The 11,330-nt window shown below is 44.7% G+C and overlaps 2 protein-coding genes across 2 annotated transcripts in view; both read right to left on the reverse strand.

Moving 5' to 3' along the window:
* Window positions 1–9,726: 9,726 nt before the first annotated feature.
* T265_06154 (hypothetical protein) lies at window positions 9,727–10,173 on the reverse strand (the record flags this gene model as incomplete). Its single annotated transcript, XM_009171347.1, has 1 exon — window positions 9,727–10,173. One exon carries the CDS (start codon window positions 10,171–10,173, stop codon window positions 9,727–9,729), a length of 447 nt encoding a protein of 148 aa, XP_009169611.1.
* A 29-nt stretch (window positions 10,174–10,202) lies between these two features.
* The window catches only part of T265_06155 (hypothetical protein), a gene marked incomplete at both ends in the record, with an annotated part of 36,455 nt that continues 35,327 nt past the window's right edge, over window positions 10,203–11,330 (reverse strand). Inside the window, 2 exons of the mRNA XM_009171348.1 lie at window positions 10,203–10,240; window positions 10,680–10,872. Coding sequence (XP_009169612.1) covers window positions 10,203–10,240; window positions 10,680–10,872 — 231 coding nt within the window. The remainder of the gene's footprint in view (window positions 10,241–10,679; window positions 10,873–11,330) is intronic.

Here is an 11,330-nt window from a genome sequence, read left to right on the forward strand (position 1 = left end):
TATATATATATATATATAATGCTCTCCTGGTTTCGCATCACGGTTTTGTACCCCAACACATCTGTTTCAATTCTTGAGTAACTAGCTGTTACAGGCAATAGGCTTTTGTTTGTTTCAGGCATCGGGCTTTGATCTTACCCATTTTTCCTACTGCTAAAGCAGTTATCTTACAGATCCTCTTATCCTCTCCCATCTTTAGCGCCTGGTGAAACCCCGGAGATCGCGGAGCAAGAAGCTGCCCGCCAGGCCATCAGAAATATGGTTGGCCTGTCGGATCATCGACCTCCTTTGCCGTTGTCTGGTCCAGCCCCATCGTTCGATTCGAATCAGCTAGCTAAACGGAACGTTTCGGTCAGTACTTATCTCAACCTGTTGATGCAACAGCCCCAGTGCAATTTGGCATACTGAAATCTGTCTCTCGTGTATAAATAAAGCATTCGAATCTGTTAATATGGTTCCTGAATCTCAGTATTGGTTGGTGTACTAGCTCTCTAGCTGCTCGCTTTCTGCATTCAGTCAGGTAATCGGCGTTCAAATCCCTGTACGGCTGAAAATTAGCGCTATGGGTGATTTTCGATAAGAGTGATACTAGTGCTTCCCCCAACCTGGAAAATCGCGCTTGGACAGGAGCGAGTGATGTGAGTACCAATTCCATAACAAACTACAAGGAATAAGCAGTATCTCACTGCGTTGCTCTCCTAAACAGTTGTTGTGTGCGGATAGTTGTTCCCCTAAATAACAAGAATGATAAACACTATCCTACGGCGCGTTCGCGCACCAACTGAAGATGTATGTTTCCTTACATGACGCAGCAGGATAATCCAATTGGTTGGTTTGTGAGCCTGAAGAAAATAACTTTGCGGACATGTTCATATGGACAGGTCATCGGTGTCCCGTATTCGATGGTCACAAGTAAGTTACCACTAAACGATGTTAATGCGCGAATTGACGACTGACAGGGTGCGTCTGCTGTCTTCCATGCCTTCGAGAATCAAGCAAAAAAAATAGCTTACAAACTTCTGTCCCTGAAGCAACGTGCAGAGTATACCGACACAGTTATCAGTTTGTGCCGTTGGTCTCAGAGTAATCTTGCCCACATGCCACTCTGGTCCACACATCGCACACTCTATTTAGCGCATCCAATGGTTTGGACGGTGCAAACCGGTAGCATTGTGTGAAATAAGTACCGCACCTGGATTCGCAGCAATTATTTATCGTCTGGTCGTACTCAAAAAAGAACTTTTTTGAATGACATCGACCGTTTTTAGCAGTATAGTGATAGCTAAATTAGAGGTTCTCGGTGGCGTGACTAGTAAATACCTGTATCAGTGTGATAATATGGAGTATTACTACCTTGTTATAACCCCGCAAGCTACAACATGCGCACACAAACGGAATACGTTCAAGAACAAAAGAACAGGTTATTGGACTTCCCATTCACTCACACCAGCCATGATATCAAAATTCGTGTTTAGTGAAAACATCGGTAGCTAGAGACCAGACTGCTCGAAGGAACACCCCAAAGGCCAGCGGTCACTTTAGTGTTGAATGGTATGTCCTCTTTTCGGTCAGGATATGAGAATGGGCGATAATTACTGTAATTCTCCCCCAGGAGGAAGGTTCATGGAGTCGAACTCCCATGTAGAGACTAAAATCGACACCGATTAGTTGAATCACGCCCCGAAGTGCGTTCCACCGGTCTCTAGCAATCTCGTGAATTTGTTGGGATGCGCATGTTCTCGCACTTACTGTCTGCTACACTAAGCAAATTGAATCAGTCGGTGAGTAAGTCGATCTCACGTGGGGTGCTGCAGTTGGCTGTTTCACCCGGGGTCGATTTACGCGTTCGGTCCACCGAATCGGTATGTAAACCGATCAAACCACAGTCAGGCTTATGTCGACAAGTCGCTGGCTCAGTTTGCTTCTTCAGGCTGCGGGTGCACGACGCGCTCGACTTGTAGACGAAACGTAACCCAATCAGTACGCTTAGTTAATCTCACATGGAGTCAGCTGGGGGTGGTTCAGCTAATGCAAAGCGATTTACTTCGCGATCGTCCTCTGGCGAACGAATTGATGACCGGTCATGTGCGTTACGATTTTGAAGCTTGTGCTTCGGAAATCCACGTAACCATCAAAATAGGTTGTGGCAAAAACTTCGTCAAAACTACGTTACAGTGGGCTTGAACTGGACTTACATGTTCATACCCATGGGTATACTTTGTTTAGCTCCGGTACTATCGGAGCACCCACGTAACCGTATGGGACGTATGCTTGATGCTAATACTACGTAATAGATTTTCTTACTACATCTCTCATAGTTTAATCCGGTCCGTGAATTGAATACTGGTTATGTGAACGAATTCAGACATGGAGGATAAACCACACTTGATCCTTCTGAACAGGCCCACCTCGAAATCTGATCTCTTGGGGCTTCTCTTATATTCCAGGAGCCTGAAAAGTGGAAATATCACCTCAGACTTACACCTGATTTCTCAGTGAATCCTGATCGAAATCCAGCTCAGAAGAAACCGGAATTCGGTCAGTTCGCCCGTCTAACGTGCAACCATGACAAAACGTGACTAATTGTAACAGCTAACCACCATAAAGGAAACTACTCACAAGGTTGCTGAAAACTCTTCGACAGTCCACGACCGGTTTCGCCCTTCTTGGAGCTCACCAGGTAGGCGCACTCCCCGAGCTTCCGTCAACCGTATGTTCTCCTTGAACTCAAACTGGATTGATTTCGACAAATACACTCATATGCAAATCAATTTGGTTTTCACGAGAGACTCAGCTGAATCTTCTTCAACTAAATGTGCTACACACGGGTCGCCTCGAGTTTCACTTAGCTCGATATTCGGGATATTACAGTTTATTTAAATAGAGGAAGCTGTTCGCATGGTTGCTGAAAACTCTTCGACAGCCCACTAACGGTTTCGTCCTTTTTGGGGCTCATAAGGTAGGCGCAGTCTCCGAGTTTCTGTCAAACTTACGTTCTACTCGAACCCAAATTGGATTTCGAAGCTAACCATCATATGTCCCTACAGCGGGTTTGACAGTGGGCTTTGAATCCAGCCAAGTTCACAGCGGGTGAAGGGCTTTGGTCGATGACAGATGGAGTGAAAACATTGAGTGAATTTTCGTTCTAAAGTATCTGTAGCACTACAACAAGTCTTGATACTCATATGCCGTGGCCTGCAGATGAAGAAGTACAACGAAAATAAGTACTACTTACACAAGTGATTCTGACCGCACCTAGGGAGCAATAATGACCAGTTTCAAGTTATTCTTGAGTGAAATCCTTCGTAATTTCCATATCCGCGGAATCTAATTGGAATTAGCTTTCGCCCCCGATCATTCGGCGACACAAACATGCGAATGAACAGCACAGCGCTGTGAGTGCCCCTTGAGCATGAAACGCGACTCGCCACCTTGCTTTTTTTCAATGCAACGTGGAAACATCCGATACAACAAAACGGGAACACTTCCCTTCTTTCTTTTGATCAAACGGCTATTAGTTTTTTCGTGCAGCTTTCCGATCGACTTACAAGCGTTTCATTACCAAGCAAGGAGTCATCACCAGTAAACGCGCTTGAGGACATTTCCTCGATGGGTTACGAATTGTTCGCAACTCTACTGCCGATTCTTAAACAGACCAACAACCGGCAAATGTACCGGAGCTACAATATTTTTCGGCATTGCTCTCCATCTCTCGGTGCTATCAACTAGTGATCTGTTGTCGGTACGGTGCTTAGAATCACGGACTTCCGCTTGATAGAGTTTGGTTCGGATCCCTGCTGGCGTGTTTCCGGCTTCAGCACAGGCCCTGGTGTCATCACTCTGTTTTTCCATGTGTGAATTTCATATGTGAATTCTCGTTGTCTGAGTTCGCTAAATATACAAATGTTATTTTGTGCGCAGTGCTCTGAAAAGTTGTTCCGGTCGTGCGTTTTCTGTCGTAGTGAAAGGAATTATAAAAAACCCTCCGCAGCGCATCCCTCGTCAGTTATCTACCATCCAGACAGTGTCCAACTGTTAATATTCATTACCATCATTTTTCAATGCCATTCTCATCTCTTCAAAATATCTTCGTGAGTCTTGTACGAAAATTTTGGGCATAAAATTAGGCTTACCAAGTTGCTGGTGATAAAACCACCCCCTTGTACAACGCGTAAACCGTGGGCATCGGTGGTCCGAGATGATTACCGTCCACCGGAATAAGGATATGAATCAGCTGTACCACCCGTTTGGTGCCTAGCAGCCACCTAAGGAAGCACGAGGGATGACATACCGCCAGGTTCGAAACATGGACCTTCCGATCAGTAAATTCGCGCTCTAACACAACCGTCTCGTATGCCGGAATTGGTCAAATTGACCCCTTGAGCTGGATCTTATTAGGAGCTCGATGAAACCCGTGATTCAGTATGGTGGTTGAATGACTCCTGAGTCAGTCAATGATTTTTAAAGAATTCATAATGGAGCTGCATAAAACATGCTCCCTTTAGAATAAGGAACAATATTGAGGTGCGAATTGGAACCTAAAGCGTCCAGGGCCAATTAACATAGACACGATGCGACTTCAGTACCCTTGAAATAAATTTACTGTTCTCTACATCCGTTACATCACCTTTCGACGAACAGTTTGGTTGACCGCCCCTACATTTTCCAACCTCATAAATGACGAAATCCACGAGAGGATGTTAAACGCAAGTTCACTGACATACAGTTTGGCGTATACGTCGACGGTTGTCCCTATCTTTCATTTGGAACTGGCTTCACAATATAACTGTCAACTTTCCTGCAGTGTTTGTGAGCGGGTGTGAACAGGATCGGGCGTGAATGAAGTCAGCCACATTTATCGAAACCTTACCATTTTTCAGCTTTTGGACTATCAAAATAAGCGAGTTGACTTATCGTAAAGAGGAATATGTGACCACCGGTTTGAAGATTGGGTCATTAATTTACGCTGCAGTATCGTCCAACACGATTTTGTGGTTACGGACTGTTCGTGGTATCCTTAAACTTTGAACGGCAGTTCGATGTATACACATATCCCCTACGTTTGCATATAAAGTTTAGGACATCTACTCAATCTAAAGAAGCGTAACATAGTACAATGAATACCACAATTTTTCCGAGCAACATCAATCGTCTTTTTCTTCGACGAGGGGCAAGTTTTCTTGGGACGACTTGTTAAGTGTCTACCTGGTCAGGAATCACTAGCAGCAGTGGCCTTTGAAGCCAGTGAACCAAAAAGACGTGTCCCTTCTCTATGTTCGTCCGCCATGGATGCTCTTTACGGGTTACGCTGTAACTCCGTCGCAATTTATGCTTCTTGAAATGTATTTGAAATGATCACAGCGCATTTTAGTCCCGCTTAGTGCGGGTTAGCTAGAACATTTAGACCACGCACATTGATTCCACGTTCCAAAGTAAATCACATGACTTACTGCAACGCTTACAGTCAAAGCAACCATTCCTTTGTGCGGCTAAGTATCGTGAATGCACATCGGAGGTATTCAATCGAGCTAACCTTAGTGAGCCACAGCTTAAGAGAAATCAGTATGTTGAGCAGGTTTCGCGGTCCCTGACTCGAAGAAAGGCCTCCGTTTGGGGACAGCAGGTCTGAAGTTGGTACACCTCGCCATACATCAGTGCAACGGTGGGCTTCCAGGAGTGCAGTGAATTATATCGGAAGCTAATGCTGAGTGATTCAAAGTTATGTAATAACTGAAAATAATCATATTCGGATGCTTAATTATAGCAGTGGACACTTTTGGCGGTAAAATGAACAACAATAAAGCATCGGCGTTCATCGTTTTCAGTACGATCCAAGCTTTCTCAAACATCCGGAACCGGCGTTTACGAAAGCTTGCACCACCCAACAGAAAGTTTGAACATTCTCCAAAGTAAACAGCTGAAATCGGAATTAACCGAGCGAATCAAAGGCGGCAGACAGTAAGGCGTGCCGGCTAGCACCAGTTACCATCGGTGCGCTCCTTGGTTATGTACCGACACAATACACATGTTTAAAACCCTAACAAACTGACGTATCCCTTAGAAGTGTGCTCAAGTGTGGTGTGTCCAGCTGAAAAATATGGGCGGACTTTAGTTGATACTTTTCTGAAACATATATGCTAATCCGTTCCCAAATACCCATTGATTTATATATATTGTATATATTGTATATGGAAGTGCATGGTCTGTCGATTCTGTTGAGGGATGTAACAGCCGGATTAACGACTGGACTGTGAAGTTAATTCCGACAAGTAAAGTCTACCGATAGAAGGTAACCCCTCATTCAGTTCACTTGAAGTCTTCCACTGAATCACCGAAATAGCGTCAACGGTCACTGGATCAATACTACAAGATATCCGGGTATTCGTTCTTTTCTACTGACTCCAAGACACGCTATTCTGAAGCTTTCTAGCTGACCACGATGCCAAACTCGCTTCCGATTGCCAGACAATAAGCAATGGTCCCCTCCCCCACGGGAGAACACCATCTGATTAGAACCATCAAACTCCATTAACGTGAAATCCGGCTTGATGGTGGTGACCTACGGGAGATTACTCCCCAACTTTCAACGGAGACTACTTTCGGTGACCCCAAGGGACGGTTTCCTCTCCCAACAAAAGCAAGGATGGGAAAATCATGTTTTGGATTTCTTTACATTAAAACATCAAGTGCGCATATGACTGACTGCATTACATAAGTTTTTTCCCAACGTAACTGAGGCTTCCAAACACGATTTTCAGCTACATGGGCCTTCACAATCCAGTGATTACAAAGACAGGTTACTGTCCTGAAGAGAGCACAGCAGCACATCTCGTCATTCATGACTAAGTAGATGAAAAAAGGTAACTATGCGCATACCAACGAAAAGCGGAACCAAACATGAGGAATGCCAGACACCGAAGAACTAAACCATAACCCGTGAGTTCCATTCATAGGGAAATTTCTGAATTTCCGCTTGCTCCAGTGGTAGTGGAAATTCCCCAGATCATCGTCTCATCCAGCACAGTATAAGACGCCTTCGTCCTTCACTTTGCATACAACACGTGGACACTAGGATCATAAAAAACAATGATATGAGTGGTCTCACTTTGTTACTCTCGAGAATAATCACTCCGGAAGTTATCCTCCTAAGAACAAAACATTCATCTGTGAAACCACATTTTAGTTTGCAATCCCCCGTAGAAAAGACCGACCTCTCGAGAATCGCACCACATCGTTCTAAAATATCAGCCCACATACGCAAGCTTCAAAGTAGTTGTTTAGGTAAGATAGAATTGCATAATTCACTCTGCTGTCCGCGAGATTAACCTTGGGACTGATACATTCCGAAGTACTATTACCCAGGAAGGACCACATTTAGCGAAGCAAAGTACCACCCCAACAAAGAACAAGATGCGAAATATTATTAAGACCTGGGTATTTTGGTGCCAATGAGGTATCTCATCAATGACACGAATACAGAATTCATCTTCTTATGGGATTGGGAGTTTCACACAGTTGCCACAATTACCTCGACTGTGAGTAGCGCTTTTCAGACAAGAACACTCATGGCTGTTTTTCGGGAGTTCTCAGAAGAGTCAGGTTATTTCAAGAAGGGTCCTGGAGAAGTGGAGTCTTTTGTAATTAATATGGTAGGAGTCATACAACTCCATCAATTGCCCATAATCACTTTTACCCTGTTTATGATTTACCAGATAGCTGTAGTTTCTTGTTGGTTTGCTAATGTAGATGGCCAACTTTGACGACAGATGGGTTCGGAGGGTGTCAAGCTGAACCGGGTTTTGTGGCCTTCTTCTTCCGATTTAGGGCACTTTAGTTACACACTTTCCTTTCTGTTCACGAAGTTCTGTTCTGAGTTGGAAGGTGCTACAACAATTAGACCGGTATCGTGGGCCTAGTAGACCACACTCTGCTTGTTTTTGTACTTTCGATCCAGACTATCGCAATATATCGCCTCAGGACAACCTGACTGATCCAAAATAACTTCCTGCACGTTTGTCAGTTATATACCTTCTATTCGATTCAGGCTGCTTGATGATTCCCACCGTGGTGCGAACCAGGCCTCTGAATATCGACTTCTGTTTAGGCTTGAACAAGTTGGCAGTGTCCCAGCCTTCGTGCTATGCAACGAAAGGGCACTGCAACTAAACTGTTTTTCCCCAATGTCTCAGCTACCAGCCATTGTGGCACGAATCTTAGTCCTCATCCCAAGACCATCATTTTTCAAATCTATTCGGTGTTCAGTGCTTGCTCCACCATCAACGAGTTTTCAACCATCGCCTTTCATAGTGGTGGTTTGGGTTGACTGGTTCTTTAGCGAAACTACCGGGCTGATTGACCCACGTAAGCTTTCGTGCGCTTGTTAAAATTTCTTACATCAAGTCTGTAGGGGCAATTAAGAGGGATACTGGCATCAAAACAAAAACACTAAAAAGAGTGGGTCGCAAAATCAGTCGTCCCACACAAAATAGGAAGGCGTGAAGTCATCATAAAGAAAAATCCGCTTGATCATCCAAGGCGCGGACCAGTTTCCTTGCATTCCCTAACTCGGAGAAACAAAACCCGTGAAGGACATCCAAGAATATTCCGCTAAGGTGCTCCAAACCGGAACAACAAGATCCCAAACCTTGCAGACAGGTGTTGCCCATCACTTCAAACAGCACATTATCAGCTGGAAAATCACTTCTTTGGAAGTAATGGCCAAATATTATGGGCTCCAACCCTGATAAGTTGAGTGATTAATAGGCTCCAAGTCAAAAAAGCAACTTTCCTTAAACGGCGATGTCGAATACAAAGTGGACATAACCGTTTGCTTCTCGCGCTTGCGATGGCTCATTCATCCACGCTCAATACACGCGGTGGCTTAATACATGAAGTATGTTCAGTCCTGTTTAGAAGTCTCCTTAGCACTTATGAGATAGAAGTTTGGAGCTGGGTGTACTAGACAAAAATACAGGGTTGCCTCCTTGGCGGAACACTACTAATAAACTTGCTGAAAAATCTTCGACAACCAACGACAGGTTCAGTCCTTGGGGACTCATCAAGTAGGAGCGTTTTCCAACTTTCAACTTCACATTCACTATAGCTGTAAACCTAAAAAGTCCAATGAACATTACATGGCACGTTTAAGTACGGTCACAGCGGTTATGACACACCGCATAGCAGCTGTCAAATAGTAGTTCACCGAAGATGAACTAGCGAAATTACAAAAACGCGTTTGCTGAAAATGGGCTACTAGTGTAAAGATTGCTTATGGCTCTCCACGGGGGGTCTATGCTGGGCCGCATTTCTGCACCTCACAGGTGCCGATGGTGTCGGCCTTCTGAATCAACTCTTGAGGTCGGGTGAGATCCAGCTCCGGAGTGTAGGTAGCGTAACTCAGGCCCAGCTAGCCACACTTGGTAGCAGTGGTAATTGCTTGAGACTGTACATCAACACAATGTCTGTATATATGTGCCGCCCAAATGACTGCAGTTTCTCGTACTCGAGCTTCCTGTTGGATAGTGCATCGGGGCGGAGTAGCTATCCACCGTTCTTATTAATGAAGCCTCCCAAAGCCGGTGCAGCGAATGCGATACTACCCAGAAACAGGTTTTATTTGTGGTTACCGAAACCATTAGGTATTCCGGCGAGGAATGCAACGTGTGGCTCTTTACAAACAAACTCGATTCAGAAAGGCCATACAAGAATAGTAATCAAAAAAATCATTTATTCCATTTCAACATCCTCTTCCTCCAGGCTCGCATAGGAGCTTTCGCTCTGCTCTTCCTCACTTTCGGAAGCTTGGCAAACCACCTGTTGCTGACACTTGCTCATATCACAGCCCGTTGGAAGTGACTCAAGTTTCTCCTGGAGTTCAGTCAAATTGTTGGCTTTCAAAAGGGACATTCCATGGAATAGAAGTTTTGCAACTTGTTGGATGGATTCGTCTTCACATATTGTGTTTAGTTCATCATCAAAATAATCTTCGATTAACTCTTCGAGTAGGCACTCATCCTTTACTCTTCTCACAATATCCGGCATACACTCAATAAGCGAGTCGAGTTTCTGATCGGTTAACCTTCCGGCTGGACACTGCTCACGACAAAGTCTTGCGACCGTCCACGCGTCAAAAATTTTTGAGACGTATTTTTTAAACAGCTGGTCACCACTCATCAGGCTAGGGCAATGAATAAGCGAATTATTCACTCGTAGGACAGTTTTGGAGAGATGGCAATAAAGGCTGAAAGCAAAGACGAGGGACAGGCATCAGCACAGGAAAAATACAGGAAAACCCACACCCTGTGAGTGTGCTCTCAAAATTCTTAGCAGTCCAACCACTGGTTAGTTAGTCAGGTTTCAAGAACTTATCAACTTCCCTGATATACGGAATCTTTTCCTTAGAGGGACGAGTTAGCTCCAGGCCTAGCGGGAATAGTAGGTGCCCATGGATGACCAAGTGGTAATGACCCTCGAAGAAGTATTGCTGTGCGCCATAAAAACTGACACATAAACGTTCACGCACACCATCATGCTACCAAACGCTAAACTTACCTCAAAATCCTAATGTATCCGAATGTACGATGGGGATGCAGAAAAATAGCTTCGCAAAATTCGAGTCTGACTACGGTCAAGCCTGGCAAAAGTTGCCCTGGTTTTCGCGATTCGAGAAATCATCTCACCTACAGCATTTCCACAGGTACTTATACGAGTGCCCAGATAAACAAATGCATCTACCACGTCGATTGGCCGGTCTGCAAGCATGAGGTTTGGGTTTGATTCCACCCAGTCTTGCAGCAGCGATAAACATCTTTCAGATGTGAAGCGCATGCTGAACGGCGCCGTCATTTGAACTGATTCGCATTTCTGAAGGATCTGAACGCAAGAGAACAATATCGTCATCATCATCATCATCATCAAAGACAGCAACATCAGTGTTGGCACTGATGCTTCACTGCCGTACAACCATAAGGTTCGTCTAGTTATATATATATCCGAATGTACGATGGGGATGCAGAAAAATAGCTTCGCAAAATTCGAGTCTGACTACGGTCAAGCCTGGCAAAAGTTGCCCTGGTTTTCGCGATTCGAGAAATCATCTCACCTACAGCATTTCCACAGGTACTTATACGAGTGCCCAGATAAACAAATGCATCTACCACGTCGATTGGCCGGTCTGCAAGCATGAGGTTTGGGTTTGATTCCCACCCAGTCTGCAGCAGCGATAAACATCTTTCAGATGTGAAGCGCATGCTGAACGGCGCCGTCATTTGAACTGATTCGCATTTCTGAAGGATCTGAACGCAAGAGAACAATATCGTCATCATCATCAT

Source organism: Opisthorchis viverrini (genome assembly GCF_000715545.1).
Source record: "Opisthorchis viverrini unplaced genomic scaffold opera_v5_122, whole genome shotgun sequence".
NCBI lineage: Eukaryota > Metazoa > Platyhelminthes > Trematoda > Opisthorchiida > Opisthorchiidae > Opisthorchis > Opisthorchis viverrini.